Source organism: Polyodon spathula, chromosome 37, assembly GCF_017654505.1.
Source record: "Polyodon spathula isolate WHYD16114869_AA chromosome 37, ASM1765450v1, whole genome shotgun sequence".
In the NCBI taxonomy this organism is placed as follows: Eukaryota; Metazoa; Chordata; class Actinopteri; order Acipenseriformes; family Polyodontidae; genus Polyodon; species Polyodon spathula.
This window is the reverse complement of record NC_054570.1, coordinates 82,928-101,500: the sequence shown is the minus strand read 5'-3', so window position 1 is coordinate 101,500 and position 18,573 is coordinate 82,928. Positions and strand designations below refer to the sequence as shown.

The 18,573-nt window shown below is 43.2% G+C and overlaps 1 protein-coding gene and 2 non-coding genes across 3 annotated transcripts; 1 reads left to right on the top strand and 2 right to left on the bottom strand.

Moving 5' to 3' along the window:
- Positions 1–3,641: 3,641 nt before the first annotated feature.
- trnar-acg lies at positions 3,642–3,714 on the bottom strand. Its single transcript has one exon. It is a non-coding gene; the product is annotated as a tRNA-Arg (tRNA).
- A 345-nt stretch (positions 3,715–4,059) lies between these two features.
- On the top strand, positions 4,060–4,132 carry trnar-acg. Its single transcript has one exon. It is a non-coding gene; the product is annotated as a tRNA-Arg (tRNA).
- A 2,109-nt stretch (positions 4,133–6,241) lies between these two features.
- LOC121304387 (kinesin-like protein kif7) lies at positions 6,242–18,232 on the bottom strand. Its single transcript, XM_041235487.1, has 19 exons — positions 18,082–18,232; positions 16,595–17,011; positions 15,999–16,199; positions 15,361–15,745; positions 14,542–15,085; positions 13,888–14,031; positions 13,439–13,660; positions 13,055–13,191; positions 12,396–12,523; positions 11,821–11,994; positions 11,424–11,626; positions 10,424–10,621; positions 9,723–9,848; positions 8,941–9,117; positions 8,353–8,568; positions 7,882–8,088; positions 7,472–7,670; positions 7,067–7,228; positions 6,242–6,945 (listed from the first exon to the last, which is right to left on the bottom strand). The coding sequence occupies exons 2-19, from the start codon at positions 16,920–16,922 to the stop codon at positions 6,539–6,541; spliced, it is 4,158 nt and encodes a 1,385-aa protein (XP_041091421.1). The 5' UTR covers positions 16,923–17,011; positions 18,082–18,232; the 3' UTR covers positions 6,242–6,538.
- Between the last annotated feature and the right edge of the window lie 341 nt (positions 18,233–18,573).

Sequence of the window (18,573 nt, the reverse complement as noted above, 5' to 3'; positions counted from 1 at the left end):
CATGTATCATTGTGTTATATATATATATATATATATATATATATATATATATATATATATATATATATATACACTTCAGCCTTGGTTACTAATGCATCTGTTGCTTGCAACAATGCAATTTGCTTGTTTCTACGTAGGCTTCCTGAGAGAAGCAGTGGCCTGGATCTGTCTACAGTAAATGAATCATACATTTTATACTCCGTAACAAAACTCATTCAAGCTCAGCTTTGTCAGACTGTACAATGAAATCAGAAAGCCCCATTTTAAACCACAGAAGCTGCAAATCCTCAGTAATAATTATAGATTAACCCTGCTGTATTGAGCAAACCCATCAATAAATCACTGGTATTGTAGTGTGTGCTCTACTGCTTTAGCACTGAGCACGTACTGTAAAGTACTGGCTGAGAGTGACGTGCGACACAAATCATTTCAGGGCGCCCTGCTCAAGCTTGGGGTGCAATATGTATGAATTTACTTTAAATGTGAAGCAATGAACAGTGATAGAATCAAGAGTAATTTGAAATATTTCAAGGAAGACTGCAGTCGATGCCATGTGTTGTCAATTATAGTTAACAAATGCTGTCTATCATCTTTTCTTTACCCAGAGAGATATGAAAATATACTACAGTATACAGACTGTTTTCCCATTTTTTTTTTTTTTTTTTTTAAGAGCATGAAAAAAAGTAACCTTGCAAAATGAGTATGTGAATGTACTGTTATACAATGCAGTGTCACACTGCACTGGAAACACTTCACAATGTGCAGCAAACCCTTCCATCGCAGGAACGCATTCATTGCACAGCAAATTGCCTGGCCCACTGCAGCAAATGACAACTAAATCACTGTACATTTTCAAAAGCAGCCGTTATAATCTACCAGCCCCCAGCAGAGTCAAGGGGCCTTACATGACATTTATTATTAATTTACAAAAACACCCACCCACAATACTAAGCAGAAGACCTGGGGCCGGTTTCTCAAAAACATTTAACCTGGATAACAGTGACCTGGATTTTGTAATCCTATAATTGATGATTTAAATTACTTTTATCTGGATCGTTCTGATCTGATTTTTTTCAGAAAATGTCACTGCTGGCTTACTTTTATCCAGCTTACAAAATACAAAATTGTTTATTTATTTATTTATTTTTTAAGGACTCTCGATCACAAAATATAGGATTACAAGATCCAGACCACTTGTCTAGATTACGTTTTGAAAAACCAGCCCCAGGTGATTTGAAAAATAAAAAAAAGCTGAACATAACATGAGTTCTATTTTCAGGTAAATTCTGGATCGGAGGCTGTCTGTATAAAAAGGATCATCTGAAATGTCAGCTCCCACCAAGCTGTCCTGCAGAATTTAAGACTCAATTATATGTTTTCCTATTTAAATAATGCTCTGCCAATTGCCACCTTTGAAAATGTAAGCAGCACAAAATAAAAAATAAAATCACCAAATCTTCCCTAGAAGTAAGTTTTGAACAAAATAGCATTAGTGTCAAGCTTGTTATTGCTGGGTTGTTTTTTTTTTTTTTAATGACTATATACAAAACCACATGGTGTTAGGCTCCATTTTGTTTGTGGAAAACACTTTTCACTCAGCAGTTAAATCACAATTAGTGAATGACCTTCTGTACACATTGCTGCGGCTAGTTCCATAGCTGGAGCGCAGCTGGTGTGCATTATGTGCATCTGTGCATGCAGCAGCTCTGATTTTACCTTCAAGACCTTGAAAACCTGTGAGTGTTTAATAAAGAAACAGAGATTCTCTGGATGAGCCTGCACTACTCATTGATCCTTCTGTTTGTTCACTCTCAAACTGTTGCAACACACAATACTCTTCTTACAAAAAAAAACAAACAATTCTTTCATTTACATCTAACCAAGTCCCTCACTAATCTCCCTCATCCAGCTATCTGTAACCAAGAATCCAGGCTGCCTGAAATTACATCCTACTGCACTCAGTAGGAAGGTTACAGGAATGCCACACACACACTGGAGTAATACAATGCACTACAAAAATCCCTCCTTGACAACCACACTCTGGGTGTAGCAGTTACTTTACATTTAAGAAGGGATTGTTTACCGCTAAAAGAGCCACAGCAAGGTTGAAATGAAGACTCCAGATTAACAGAAACAATGTCTGATAAATCACGACTAGAAAGGGAGAAGGGAGAATGCTTCACCAGCACACGAATGTCAAAATCCAAGAGAAACTGAATGACATTTCCAGGCCAGTGTAACTGAAACATTATTTCAGTGTATTCTATCAGGGCACTCCTGGAGAGAACAGAACAGAATGCCCATTACTCTCCCTCAGTGCACTGCAGCAGCAACACTTACAATATACTGTATAATACCGGTTAATACACACAGCATAACAGCTTTCTAATCTCATGCCACCAGTTGCTCTGTTTCTTTCAACAAATCAAACCAACCAAACAAACAAACAAAAAAAAAAAGGTGCTGCCCGGAAACAAAACTACGGATCTGCACAATGCGTGATAACAATGAGTATGCAGCTATACACTTGCGCTGTGTTTGGGAAGCGTCAATAAATACCACGTATTTCTGATCTCAACCCTGCACAGTGTCTGTAACCCGTTCCACCCGAAATCCCTCAGGGGGTATCACGGAGGCTTCAGGAGGGGTTTTTTGTTTTTGTTCTAACCCAGCTGCGTCTCTATACACTGGAGAAGACGTGACATTGTCCATAACCCAATGCAACTGAGGGTGTGTATGAAAATGCGTATAAATCTTTCGTTTCCAAAGGAAACCATCTAAATTCAATTCAATACACACATAATACCGGCGCAGACCGTTTTTAATCAGACACTGTTCATATTCAGAAGGTCATTAACAACGCTGGCGTCGCTGTTGAATAAACATCAAGTCTACGTTACCGCACAGAAAAACTGAACGTATTATTATTTTTTTTTTCCTGTTGCCCAGTAACCAAACAAAAACGATTATTAAAAACAGAATAAAGGAGGCTCTTACCTTTAAACAGATAATCATATTCGTCGTCTCTGGTTCCCATTGTGGTCTACAATAAATAATCAGGTGTTAAAAAATTAAAGATTAAAAGCGGATTTGTTAAAAACGCAGACTGCTTAACTCCTCTGCAGCCGATTTTACACCCAGGACCTGATCGCCAGCCTGCACTTCCGGGGTCGCGGGCGGGGTTAAACAAGCAAAACGTTATTTTAAATAAAGCTAAAATACAATGAATCGACTGCCACAGCATTATGCTTGACTGACAAGGACGATATTGTTGTCCGTCTACCTATAATTAAGTATAATAATTAAGCGAGCGCGTTTTGCTGGACGGTATGACGTAATGTTCTTCCTGACAGGTTGCCCATCCCTCCTCACCTCGGCTCGCAGTGTGGTGCCCAGCGCCTGATTAGTGCCCTTTCCATTTAGTTAGTGGGGATAGGGATCAAAAGAACATAAACAGAGAAAGAAATAAGCAGAAAGAAGAGGCAAGAGGGTAAAATGTAGATTTCAAAGCAGAAATGCAATTAGGAAATAAATAAATGTGTTTACAAATAAATAGTGAATAGCTTTGAATTGAAAAAAAAAAAAACGTTTTTGTTTGTTTTTGTGACTCAGAGAGGAGGAAGAAAAAAAAAAAAAAAGAACGAGCCAGCCAGGAGTCGAACCTAGAATCTTCTGATCCGTAGTCAGACGCGTTATCCATTGCGCCACTGGCCCTGTAACATTGTGTTAAAGGGGCATTCTTGTCCATTGCGGGATAAACGAATTGATAAAATATAATCAGAATGCATTATATATTGGCACAACACATTAAAGCCTAGATAAAACAATCAGTTAAATGCTGATATGCCATCAAGTGACCAACGCCGAGGCTTCAACGCGATTCTATAACTGGTGGAGAGGTAGCGGTGGTCGACATGATCGCCCGGGCCGCCGGCCGGGGGGGCGGGCGGACGGATGGAATCTCTCCTGCCTCGAGGAGCATGGAGAGATTTTTCAGGCTGTTGTTGCACGGACTCCCACTGACTGCAAAACTGTTAAAAAAAAGCTTGTTTCTTTACAGGGCCAGTGGCGCAATGGATAACGCGTCTGACTACGGATCAGAAGATTCTAGGTTCGACTCCTGGCTGGCTCGTGGTTTTTATTTCTGAGTCACAAAAACAATCAAAAAAGTTTTTAAATTCAGATAATTTACAATATAAAATAATAGGACCATGCACCAATCAATCTAAAGCCAGTATCTGCTCAACATGTACTTATGTATTTTAGTTAAGTTCAGCTCAAATTACACCGTGTAACAATTTTTTTTTTTTTTTTTTTTTGGTTCCTGGGTAGTAAGTGTTATTTCCTAATTGCTTATGCCTCAAAAGTATAGAACATGGCTATTATTCCCCGCAAACTTTGCTTTTGTGACCAGGACAGTGATATTTCAAAATATCACTATTTCCAATGGGAAACCGGGCAAATGTGTGTCTTTTCGTTCACATAGTCAGAAAAAAAAAAAAAAAAAAAAACATATGAATCCAAATTAACATGTATTTATACTAAAGTAATACAAAAATGACTACAAAAGATTTAGAAGTGAGTAGTTTTTCGAGATTTACGATTATACTGTATTTACAGTATCTGGCATGCCACGAGTCCAGTCTGCTATAATGTGTGCGCGCTTGCATGTAATGCTGCCCTCTGGTGGTGAATGGTTTCAGGTGGTGGTCGGAATTTTTTTAACCTTCAGCTGAATACTCATGCGTTTATAGTTTAGCACAAGTTTTCCCAAAGCAGCGAGACGCGTTGTCCATTGGACCACTGGCCCTGATAAACAAAGTTAACTTTTCCATTCTTTAGATAAAGTATGACCAGAATCTATCGAACCGTTAGATGTTGCTCCAACATATTGAAGCCTAAATAAAAATAATAATTAAAAAAAAAAAAAAAAAAAGAACCTTTTTTTATCCATTGCGCCACTGGCCCCATGCATTACATGCTGATATACCATCCAGTGACAGCGCTGAGGCTTCAACGCGCTTTTCCTCACGGGTTCTGTGGAATGTGTGCACTTGTGCACGTGGTGCTGGAAATTCTTTGAAGAATTTAAGGAGTCCACTAACGCTAAACATTTCATTAGTCTGCTTTCCTTAGATAACATCTTTCATAAGGATCTTTCCTTAGATAACACCCTTTATAATGGTTTCAGTGGAATCTGTGCAATCCAAAAGGAAAAAAAAAACAAGCTTTAGTTTTTACTATAAAAGTTTAATAAAGTGATGAAATACAGAAATACAAAACAAGTATAAAAAGAGAGATTAGATTGTATTTACATGTTCAATATATCTACAGCATTTATTCCTTGGTAGTGTCAGACTTGTTGAGTGTGTGTTTGATCTGAAAAGGCAGTGGGGCTAATACTGGGAGAGCTTCCTGCCTGACGCCTCAGAGGAAAGACCTGGATGTGCTCCATGAGCTGCACGAGCTTGCTAGTATTAGAGTAGCATGCTTTTACAATCTGAAACAAAACACCTGGTCAAATTAGGAAAAAATATTCATTTAAAAAAGAAAATACAATATAACAATGTAATAATAATGTAAGCCTGTGTTCATGGAGCAGGTTTAATAGTTAGAGCAGTTAATAGTTCCTACAAGTCCTAGTAAACAGTATAACCAACAGAAGCTTAATAAAGCTGCTGTAAAAAGGGGGCAGACTCACTCAAACGGGCTGATTCTGCTCATCATGTAAAACACTGCCAATCTAATCTCTGCAGTTGCTGGTTTCTATTTCATGGTGGTTAAGCTGGACAAACCGCTAACAAGACATGATCCAAGAGAAGCATTAATTCCCACATTATTAAATCAATGCAACTCTTTATTTAAAACCAGGGACTGTCTTGCAGGTCCAGATTTGGCTGCAATGTTATGGAAACAGCTGTACATGGTTCCAGCACAGGTTTAAATCAGGCCGGATTTTAATTTGATTTTACTTTCCTTACAGCAGAATTCTCTCTTGTATTTTATGGAATTTTTCATTTTTCATTTCTTTTCCAGTAGCATTGCTGAGGACCAGGGGTCACAAATGGAGTTTAGAAAAAGGGGCAGAAAAAGGGGCATTCAGAACAGAAAATAGGAGACACTTTTTTACACAGAGAATTGTGAGGGTCTGGAATCAACTCCCCAGTGATGTTGTTGAAGCTGACACCCTGGGATCCTTCAAGAAGCTGCTTGATGAGATTTTGGGATCAATAAGCTACTAACAACCAAACGAGCAAGATGGGCCGAATGGCCTCCTCTCGTTTGTAAACTTTCTTATGTTCTTATGTTGTGTGTTTATACACTAGGGGGCGCTGCAGCATCACACTCAGAGATATCTCACTGGCAGCTGTGTTGCAGTTTAATAGACCCACCAGCTTAAATCGAGAGCTAGCGATATACAAAAAAATAAACCTGGGTGTACAAAAAATAAATGATAAATTTCAAGCCAGGTCACACATTTGATGAAATTCTAAAACCATCTTAAAACCCCCTGCCCTGTAAGAATGTCAGCTTCTCTTTACAATGGGTTTTTGCGCACATCGATGATCCCGCAGTTGGACGGCAGCAGGCCGGCATTGAGGCTGGACCTGTGGAATTCGCGGCGAGGTTTGGCATGTGGCAGTGGTGGGGTGCCGCTCCACTGTGCCGGCGCCCTGCCTGGGTGCAGAACTCTGTTCCCAGGGGGCTCTGAGGTCATTTGCTGCCGCAGCTCCTCCATACCCGATTGGTCCTCGGTGGGGAGAGAGGATCGCCGCCAGGTGGGGGGCAGTGGGGCATGCACGAGATCTCGAATCTCCTCCTTCGATTTCAGTACCCTCTCCAGCCTGCTGGGCTGATCTCCACCTGCATTCCTGCTTTCTTCAGTTCTGCCAACAGGGGGCAGCTTTTCTGAACTGCCCTGAGATTTTCCATTCAAGTTCAACACTGAAACGAGAAGGATGAACACAAATTCCTTCAGGCAGCTGTTGCATGGATTCTTTAGATAATGCCAAAAGATGTAATTACAAATAGGGTAAAAGACATATGAACTGAAAGCAGCCCTTACTTTTGCCTTGGTCCACTGGTTGGCTGGCGTGCCTGTACACATCCCTCAGTTTATTGGCGAGTTCCTGATTGGCCCACTTGAAGTGGCTCAGCTCCTTTCCCAGGTTGTGGATCCAGCTCTCATACTGCCTCTGACTCCCTGCCAGCCCTTCATCCATTTGCTCTGCAGTGAAAACCAGGAGTTAGAGTCAGCCTCCCTGACTAGCACTAGCATGTCATCAGGATGCGCGTCAAAAACCCAGAAAATCTGTAAACTTTCCATCGCAACAAAAGGAAAGAAACATCCTACGAAGAGCCATACATACAACATACATCGTTCCCTTGTCACTGGAGCTTAGTGTCTAACTAAGAAAACCCTAGCTGTAGAAGCAGCATGCAGCAGCCGTGTGCCAGTGTGTGCCCCCACCTCGGCACTGCTGCAGCAGCAGCTGCACGTTCCTCTCGTGCTCTTTCTGCTGCTGGGTGAGCCTCCTGTCAGTGTCCAGCTGCTGTTTCTCCAGCGCTGCCTCCAGCCACAGGATGAGCTGCTGCTGCTCCTCACAGCGCATCTCCAGCTCCGCCAGCACCACCTGCAGCTTGCGTTCCTCCTCTCGCAGACACACCACCTGGACAGACACACAGACAGGACGTCCAGCGCTTCACTGATTAACACAGACACACTTACAGCAAGAAGACAACCAAATATTACAAATCCAGATGAAAGAAGCTGATGTCATATTGGTTTAGCTCAATGAAACAAATATTTAGCCATAGAGCCACGCTTAACTAATCTATTCCCAGTGAACAGGATGTGTGTGGTGGGGGCAAGGTCCTGACCTTATCGAAGTATTTACAGAGCAGGGCGCGGGTCTCCGAGGCAGACAGGTTGCTGAGTTTGGCCATCAGGTTCATCTCCCACTGGGAGAGCATGCTGGCAGAGGCTCGGAGCACGCGCTGCCGCTGGCTGATGGCTTCGTTCTTGTACTCGATGGCAGCGTCCAGAGCCTCGATCGCCTCGTCCAGCTGGAACAGGGTCCGCTCCTCCTGCAGGGGGAAAGGGCAGGGCAAGCTTAGCCTCAGGAGAGGGGAGGGGCTGGGTTGAAGGTCACCTTTATCCAACTGGGAGAAAGACAGGGAAGGGCGTGTATGAAACCAAAGTTTACAGAAGCCCATTAGGGTTAGGTATGTTATAGGGTGCGGGAAGATCCAAGCTGATTTTCACCCTAGTAAGGTTAGAGAGGCTCTACATTTCTTTTTTTCTTTTATAAAAGTAATACAAGCAGTCTGACAGGTGGATTATTAGTTTACTTCAGGGGAGAGCAGGCTGCCCTGTCGCAGCTTGTCGTCCAGTTCGGCACGCTGCTTGAGGAGCTGGTCCTTCTCGATGCGCAGGTTGGAGATTTCCTGGCGGATCTGCTGGGAGTCCTGGGCGCTGCTGCTGCGGAGTTGACCGCTCCTCTCGGAAAGCTCGCGCTCCAGGGACTCGATCCGGCTCGACAGGAGCCCCATGTCCTTACTGAGGGCCTGCAGGGAGACACACGAGGGAAAGACAAGTCACTTACAGACATGCACACACCTTATACACATGGGACTTAATTCGTTCTTCTACTGTCCACTCCTTGCGACACACAGACATACTGACTCATCTGCAGTACCCACTAAGTCACACTGAGGGCATCACATAGACACCATTATTATTATGTATAAAGATTTACATTACAGTCTTATTCTTGAAGGTAAAACTTAAGTCTACATTTTTGTCTACATAACTGCTATGCTCTATGAGTGTTTAGATGACATGGTTAAGCATATTTTGCAAGAATCACACTGAAGGAAGGATCTCCGAAGTCTAAAGGAGAGACGAGCACGCCCTCGCAGTGAGTGGTGTGAGCTCACCTGACTGGAGCGCAGCCTCTTGTTCTCCAGCCCGCTCCTCTCCTGCAGCAGGGCCTCTTTCTTGGCCAGGATCTCCTCTCGTCTGGTCAGCTCTCCCTCCAGCTCATCCAGACCTCTCCGCTGTTCCAGGACGCGCTCCATCTCCCCGTCAAGCCAGCGCTTCTGATCCTCAATCTTCTGCAAAGACATAGCGAAGCGTGTACATCAGGAAAACAGCAGGTGAGAATGCAACGCGCGACCATAGAAACAATGTATCACAGCAACAGTCACATGTGCAATAAAACCCTGTCTGCAAGACCAACTAGGTCAGAACGCTTTCCATACTACACAAACAGTATACCAAAGAATGATATCTGGTGCAAGACAAACTGTAAAGACTCGTTAATGAACAATACAAAACTGAACACGTGTGCTGCTGTGCAATTTGGTAAAAATATTTTTTTCAAGTCTCCGACGACCCCTACAGTTATTATAAATTGCACTGGTTTACAAGGAAATAAGGAGTGACTATGGTCCATTACAAATACACATAGACAAAGATTTTCAATCTCTTTCCCCTGCCACCCCCAACCAGTTTCACACATTTGCTGTGGTGTGCTATTCCCATCACAGAACACTCTGTTTCAAAATACAAAAATGAAAAACTATTTCTGTAAGCAAACTTACACAATGTGTTCACTGCACTTAGGAGGAACATCTGATTTTTTACATTTCTAAGAGAAGAAAGGCTCCGATACTGAAATGTTTGGAGAGGTTGGAAACGGTTTGTCCTTCTTGGTTACCTGCTGCTCCTCCAGAGAGATGACAGAGCCGTTGCTCCCACTGCGTCTCTTTCGCTGGAAGGCAGCAATCTCTTCCGTCTTGATCCTCAGGATCTTCTGCTGCTGCTCGTTCTTTATTTCCAGCTCCTAAAGACAGACAGAAAAAGAAAAGAACAGAGGAGTACTCAAAAGGAAATCAACAAACTTGGATCTACAAAAGCAGTGAGGTCAAGCAGTGGTTTAAACCCAACTTCCACTGTTAAACAGAGCTTTACATTAGACCAGTCTTCATTAATGTCTTTTGCATTGTATTATTTTGTTTTATCTGGTCTGATTTTATAACTAAGCTTCCTCAGTAATACTGTATACCCTAACGTGTTTCAAATGATGGAAGGACATTCTTGTGTTTTGTGAAGAATGACAGCCAGGATACCCATGGCTGAAAGAATAGAATTAAAACTCACCGTTATCCCCGATGGTCAAGTCACTTGATAATCACTATAAATGAGTTGCACCCAGCTATAAGGCTGTCTTGTTACAGGTCTCAAAAAACCGACCCCATTAAGCTATACTCAATGATGAAATACTGCCATCCAACAAAGCTGACCATGTTTCCCAGACAGCATCAAAATAACTAGCAATCCACGAAGCCTAGACTTGCACAGGGAACCCTGAAGCCCTCCTTCTTTGACTCAGGGGAAATGTAGGTGTGCAGTGACTACCTTGACCCGATGCTTGCCCCTCTGCATCTCGCTCTCCAGCCTGCGCTTCTGCTCACTCTCCTCTCGGAGCCTGCGCTGGAGCAGGTCCTGCTGCTGGCGCATGCTCCGCACGTTCCTCTCGAGCTCCAGCACCCGCCGCTCGCTCTGTGTCGAGAGGGAGGCCAGCCGCGCCGTGTCCCGCTGCTTCTGCTTCAGCACCTGCGAGACACACACAGGAACAGCCAGCGTCTTTGAGCAGGAACGATCACTTCCCAGAGCCCCTGCCCAGCATGCTGGGGTGGGTTAGACTGCTTTACCAAGAGTTTACGAAAAACTCCTAGAACAGAACTGGGAAGTACATCTATTTATATATGACAGGCCCTTCAGCCATGCTTCAAAAGAGGCACATCACCTCGCTGGTAACATTTCTGCAGAGTCATTCTGTAAAGTCATTTCCAAAGACACACTTTAAAAGTAAAGCACTTGCAAATTCACAGCAGCTATTCTGATGTTTTTTTTTTTTATCACACCACATGTTGTCTAAGCATGAACCATGCGTCATGAACATAATTATAAATATGCAGGCAGATTTTTTTTTTTTATTCATCCTGTGATTGAAATAACCCATCATTGTAACCTTTACAATAATCTTTCCTGTCTTGCATGGGGTAACTGATGTCAATAACAGCAATCAGTTTATTTACAAGATAAAACTGCGTACTTGGTAGCTATTTAAAATCGCTCTATGAAGGAAACACACTTTAATTAAGGATCCTCTTATCATTCTGCCAGAGCAGTGACCAATGTATGTACCATACTAAATGTGATGAGGGTTACAGACACATTGACATCGTCAATGCTTATTAGAAGTCCTGCACTATTCTTTGTAGCTTTTGTTAGGTTTTCAAAAAAACAATGTAAGATAGCTCATTGCTAGGTTGTTACTGGAAGATTGTACCCACCACTATGGCTGTTAAGGAGTTAACAGTTTGTAAACTCTGTTCTGAAAAAGGACACCGACCTGGACTTTACTTTGCGCAGCTGCAATTTTCTTGCGGTACTCCTGTGCCTTGAACTTGTCGAATGGGTCTCTGGGCTCCCTGACCTCCAGGTCCTGCAGCTGTCTCTGGGCTTCGTTGAGCTCAGCCCGTGCCTGCTCAGCCTCTGCTTCCAGCTCCGAGATCTTCCGGCTGTACTGCTTATTCATAGCCTGGGCATCCTTCCCTGTAAGGAGAAGAGTTTCATGTTGATGATGGGGTGGGGGGTAGGGGAGAGCTCTGGGCTGTAGAAAGCAAAAAGGATCTTGGATAGGAGGCCAAGATATTTGTAAACTGATGGCATGTTTGGGGCGTATGTGTATGTGCCATCATCCTGAAGCGTGTGTGTGTGTGTTCATCCTGATAGAAATATATTTCTACCTGTTTTAATCAGCTCCTTGATGAGCTCCTCCTTCATGCGGATGTTGATGGCCAGCTCTCGGATCTTCTGCTGTGCCTGCAGGAGCCCCAAGTCCTGCTCACCAGGGCCAGGAGGCAGCGGGGTGCAGCCCCCTAGAGCATCCCGCAGCGCAGCGGCTCGAACCCTGCAAGGGGCTAACGGGGGGCATGATCAAAACCAAATGAGACATCATTAATAACGACAAAACAATAAAAGGTGGTAAAACTACACCAAGTCAAATTTACAGAATCAATTATACAAACAATTGAAAAGTTTGTCTACAAGTTTATTTTCACACACCAATTACAAACAGATACATTGTCATATAAATAAAGAAACAAATACTAATATTTAAGATCAGATTTACAGATTGCCAGCTTCCCCAGACTGCCTCTTTTCTGGTCGTGGAGGGTGTAAAGGTATACATCTGAAGTATATCCCTATTAAAACCTGCAACCAATCATGTTCTATTTTCCTTCCATCAGAAGGATCGTACCTAACAAATATTCTAAACAATAAACCAATAGCAATGACAGCAATAAGTCTGCTCACTCACACTTGAGGCGGTCGCTGTGCAGAGGGGGGTAGTTTCTGCTCTCAAGTAGCTGGGAGACGCCTCCCCTCACTTTGTCACCTGGACCCGCTGTAGGCAGCTCTCTCTTCATCCAGGTCGGGCTCAGGGTCCTGCAAGAAATTATTCACTTAAACTATTGTTTTACAGACTGACGAACAAATGGCTTTATATATGCTCACGTACGTCCAGAGAAGGTTTCATCATAATTGAATAAGCACTTCTCCATTGATGTGAAAACGCAGTATTACGGGTCGAGATACAGACAGATTCTCTTTTTTGCTTTAATGACACAGCTACTCATTAAAACCTCCATTCCAAAGTAAAAAGACGTTGCTCCTTATCAATTTTATTCTTTGAGCTTTGTTTGCTCTGATCCTGGCAGCTGCAGTCTGCACTGTCACAGCCAGATGGCAGAAACACTTTCCTAAACCTGAAATCCATCAACATTTAGAGTCATGCCAGTGCATAGCAATGCCTCTGACTAGCTCCGATGTTTTCCGGAGGCTGAATATTAATTTGAGGAGTTCTACTAAAAAAGCAATGAATTGGCCAATCTTGTCAGTTACAAGTGATTTATTCTTAATATAAGAAACATGTCCTTGAATATAAATGAAATGCATAGTGCCATTATTATTCCCTACCTCCATTTTCCCCTTATTTTGTCCGAATCGTCACTGAACTCCCGCTGCCCCTCCCAGTGCTCCTGAGCGCGGGACTCACACTGATTCTGGCTCTGCAGTCCAGCCAGCGGGTTATCTAGAGAGCACGGAGATCCTGACTGTGGGCAGGAAACACAGACTCATGTTATATTTAGAATACTCTTTCCTCAAGACAATCACAATGCTTGGTACAAACAGAAATAAAAAGGCTTTTCTTTTACTTATAGGACACTTCAAATCCTAATACGAGTTGACACAGTACAGGGACTTCAAAAATGAGTAACAGTCCCCTTGTCATGTTGGACCTGTGTATATCCTGTACCAACAATACATTTTACAAAGCGCCATTTCATTGCCAAAACATACCTTTTTGGAATGGATTCTTCCACTGTCACCATTGGCTAAGAGGCTGGAATGCACCATGTTGAAGTTGCATGGGCGTGTGGGATCCACGGGAGCAGTGTGAGGTCTCTGTTTCACATCCCCTAGATCTATCCTTTCTAGTAACTCAGATACAGAGCGGCTTGGCTTAGCCACACAGCTCTCCATCTCAGCAAGAAGATCTTGTTGATCCTGAAGTTTGTCACTCTGAATAAACGAACCACATGTTTGTTACATTTTCTATTGGAAATAAAGTTTAGCAAGGTAATTATTTTAGGGGAGCTGGTAGTGCTTACATAAATTGATAGAGAACTAAAACAAGCAGTTACATTTATGCTGGGTAAACTGCATGAAGTTTTGCTTTGTAAATCACACCATAGCAAATATTTTTCAATGTGGTTCACTGCAGATGGGGTTTTAGAAGCTCCAGATACCTGCTGTTTGTACTGCTCCATGGCATCCTCAAGAGCAGCCAGGAAATCAGAGTTCTCCTCCTCCAGTCTCTGTACCCTAGCCTGCAGCTGAGCAATGTACTCCTCCCTGTCCGTCTCCCACTCCTTACCTCCCTGGTCAGGACCCTGCAATCAATCAATCAGTCAATCACACGCACACACCAAGACCCTGCTCCTGACTGCTTCTTAAGAAACAGATTTATTGCAATTGCCTTTTAATTGTGTTTTCTACAAACGTCTCCTCAGGGCTGCTGAAGACACCCTTCCTGATTAAAAAAAAGGTCAATTGCCCTTGAAATAAAGATAGACTATGTATTGCACAGCGAGGCTTCCTGGAACAATGCAATTTGCTAATGAGTTTATCTCTTTAATCATAAGGTTAAAAAAAGTCAACATTTCCAAATTGTTTTCAATCTTTGAGAAATCAGGTTTTGTTCCACTCAAGAGCATGACTGAAAAGCTACTTTCTTGACTTAAGCTTTTCTTATTTAGTGGTGTAGTGTGATTTATGCTGACCTTACAAAACATCCTGGGATGTCTAAACATGAAGGACTGCATAAATTAACTAGATGTGGGATGGTATTCTACTTATATTTTTAATTGCATATCCAAACAAACTGGGAGTGTATAACCTACCTGATACTGAGCTGCTTCCCTTCCCTTCTTCAGGGCTGCTGTAGTCTCCTCTGCAGACGTGCTCTCAATGCCACTGTCCAGTCCAGAGGCTGTGGTCAGCTCACTGCGCTCCTCTTCTACAGAACACTGCCACTCCTTCACCCTAAACACCTGCCCGGGGTTCAGGGTCCCCTCTGCCTGCAGCTCCATGAACAGCCTGTACGCAGTGTCCGTGCACGTCCTGTAGCGGGCGCTCTCCGTCCGCAGCTTGCCCAGCTCTTCCCCTGAGCCCCGGGGGTTCTTGTCATGCTCCAGACGGGCGATGATCCTGGTTTCAGAGCGTTGGCGGTTCTCCAGGGCTCGCCGAAGGGCCTTGATCTGCAGCTCTAGCCCCTCAGTGCGGTCTGGTTCACCCCGGCAGTTTACCATGGCGCGGTTCTGAATTTTTTGGGCCCGCTTCGCATAGTTCAGGGAGTTGAGGCTCTCGTCGAAATCAGAGGAAGAAGGACTGATGCAAGTGATCATCAGGGTTTTAGCATTGCCCCCCAGAGAGTCCTTTAAGATCCTGCAAGGGAAAGAAAAGGGAAATAAAGATATCTTTTGAGATCAATGCATCACTCGCATTTTTGAAGGATTGTGCTTCGTATGAAAGCTGAAAAACAGATCTCATTTTCACATGCAATTTTCTAGGCTTTCGAAGACACTCATAATAACTGTGGAATTTAAAAAATGTAAAGTTATATTATATACAACTGCATTTATCGTATTGTACTGACAAAACTGTTTCCCAGATTGGATTGCCTAAACTATAGTGATTAAAGAGCTGTAGCCTAGCAGTACCTGGTAATCTTGGAGTCCCGGTAGGGGATGTGTGTGCCCTTTCTCTTAGGGTCTGCTAGTGCCCCAATAACATTCCCCAGTGCTAGCAGTCCACTGTTGATCTGGATGCTCTCCTTCAACCTCTCTCCTGTGTTTCCTGTTTTGAGGATGCGCTCCGAGCCGGCCAGGTCCACAAAGTGAAACTTGGAGATGAGGACGTGTGGTGTGCTGTGCCCAGCCCTCGAGCCCTGCCGCTGCTCCATGGCCACGGTGAAGATGGTGTGTGAGCGGCTGGATTGCGGGTTCATCTGGGTGGCTCCTGTGTGCCTGGCAGTGTTCCCTGTCTCCAGGAGACTCAGCACCTCATCTAGCCCCTCCACCTCACACTCCTTCACTCCGCATAGCACTGCAAACACATACACACAGGCAACGCTGCTTCAGAAAATGAAAGATGGGGCAATATAGGGAACGACATCAGCATTACTGATCTCACCTGGGCAAAATTACATTAATAATGATTTATTCTTCAAAGAAAGGGTATAACAACTACTACGATGACGTTTTGTCACTAGACGATTTTAACTACACTTTTTGCTCAAACAGTGAAATAATCTCCAGCATGACTATTATCTGTGTCAGTATGTGCCTGCTCCACGTACCAACGTTGCCCTTGTCATCCTCGCGGATGCGGATGTCTTTGCTGGCTGTCTCCACCTCCAGCAGGTCCCTGAAGTCCTCCTTGTACACCTCCAGATAGGAGACCCGCACAGAGAAGTCACTTAGGTCATTCTCATCCAGCAGCTTAAAAATCTCAGCCATGGCTCGTGGGACGATGCCCTGCTCCTCATCGCTCAATGAGGCTGAAACAAAACACCTCATTTAACATACATTGAGCCATCCCAGCCTCACACCTCACCTGATTTCTGTACTTTCAAAAAACATCAGTTGTACTGCAAGACGTGGTCTTGCACTCTCCTCTCACTCAGATATAAAAAGGCATACACTAGACCCTACCAGAAAGGAGTTTTTACATTGCTGATAAAAGTAATTTCTATGACATTTTTTATTTTATTTTTTTGCTTATTAAAAACATTGTTACCATGCCTAGGGTATATTTAAGATTTGTTCTTTGACGGGTTTACAGCATTGTCACTAGGATTGACTGTCAAGTCTAATGAGACAGGGACAGTGCTACTCAATATGTGTGTACAAAAAAGGTTTTGAGTAGCCAAAGGAAAAAAAAACAAAACCTCACATATATTGGCCTCCCCGATGGTGTAGGTCTTGCCGGAGCCCGTCTGCCCGTAAGCAAAGATGGTGGCGTTAAAGCCCTGGAAGAAAGCCTCGACGAGGGGCTGGACACAGGTGCTAGAAACCTCCTCTTGATCGCTGGACTCCTCGAAGACAAAGTCAAACTGGAAGTGGCGATCGTGGCCCAGCGTGACTCGCCTCTCCACGGAGTCGGCAGTGATGCAGCTCTCATGGCTGTGCAGGAGCTCCTTGGGCAGCAGGGGGCGCACTCTGATGGCCACCTGCACCGAAGTCTCCTCAGCCTTGGCCTGGGCCGGCGCTTTGGGAGCCATGCCGCTGCCAATCACCAGCCACTGGTGCTGCTGCTGTCTGCCAGGGCCGCCACTGAACCCATCTCAGGGTTCCCAGAGTGGGAGAGTTCCTGACAGTGAAAAAATAAAATACAAAATCAAAAGACATTAAGAATAATAGCTCTCCAACAGTGCAATAAATACATTCTTAACAATAACAAAAATACCCAAAGCACGTTTCAAACCAAAACTCAAAATGGCTTACTTTTCTGATGGTAGCTGCTGATGGCTTTGCTGTCTGTATAACGAAGCTACATTTAACCCTTTAAGGTACAAGGGACATGTGTGTCCCACAAACAAAATGATGCTAACTTTCTTATTTTTGCAACAAGCTGCACGAAACACAGTTTTAATTTTATTGACAGCTTGGATCTGCTCATCCAAATTGTCAGATTCCTCCTGGTGACACTTGAGTCACTCAAATGTATTTTAAGAAGAAACCGTTTGAACAGCTGTTCAATTCCTTGTGTACCCTGGGGGGGGGGGGGGGGGGGGGGGGGGTTACCATGTTTAGCTTTATTATTCTCAATTAGGAATGGCAAATGGTGCAACTGCAGCTTCTCTGTTTTGATATAGCAGATGGATCAGACTGTGGTTTTATTTCATCAGAGACACTGGAAACTAGAAGGCGCAGGAGAGTGCAGGCTATGCAAACAGTCTCACATTTATAACCCTAGTTTTGAAACGTATTTATATTAACTGAACCACAGATCTCTTAAGAAACAGTAATCAGTAAACATGTCCTCTTTTCCCAAGCATGGACACACTTCATTACATCACGTACACTTAACCATGTTAAAATCCCCACCCCGTTTTTCTTTTTTTTTCTTTCTACATTTTTGTATAGTTTTAAACTATTTGTTATCTATTGTTTACAAACATCTTGCTTTAGTAAACCCATAACAACGTTATTTTAATTAATAATATCTATCTTGGTTGTGCACGAACCCTAACTTAGCTAATTATAATATTCCTACTAGATCGTATAAGTCAAGTTATTACTAATTTCCAGTATACACAGAAACTCCCATGTTTACCGTATCCCTTCAAACCGCTATTCAAACAAAAGTGTCATAAAGTTTGACTTTGCCGTCACGCAAACAGTAAGGAGAATCGAGATAATCTATATGCCCCAACTCACCTCTCCCGGTTTTATAAACGGGATAATATGAGGGTAAACTCGAACACTCGGCATAGAGTCCAATACTTTTTAATTTAAAAACTTTTTCAAAAAGTTCAGTGTTTTGTTTCTGTAGGTTTTCAGCGCGACAGCTCCTCGCACAGACACAAGACTGTGGCGCACGAAAATGGCGTCATGGTGTAAGCTCGGCTCATGCCCCCCAGATTGTCAGATTTTCTTAATGCTTCTTGTGTTTTTTATGGATTTGCAAAATAACATATTTAACTATCAAAGTACATGTCTTTGCATTAATACTGCCCACCACGTTTTGCTACGCAGTACATCTTTCTTATCTGTATTTCGTTTATATTGATTTGCCTAAATACATCTTATGCTAACTGTTCAATAATTTGCGGAGCTGTGCGTCGTAGCCTATTTCAAAACAGCACGACCTTTGCACGTGTCTTATTTTATTTCAGTTAGTATCTGCAGAAAATAGAACCGGTACAATTC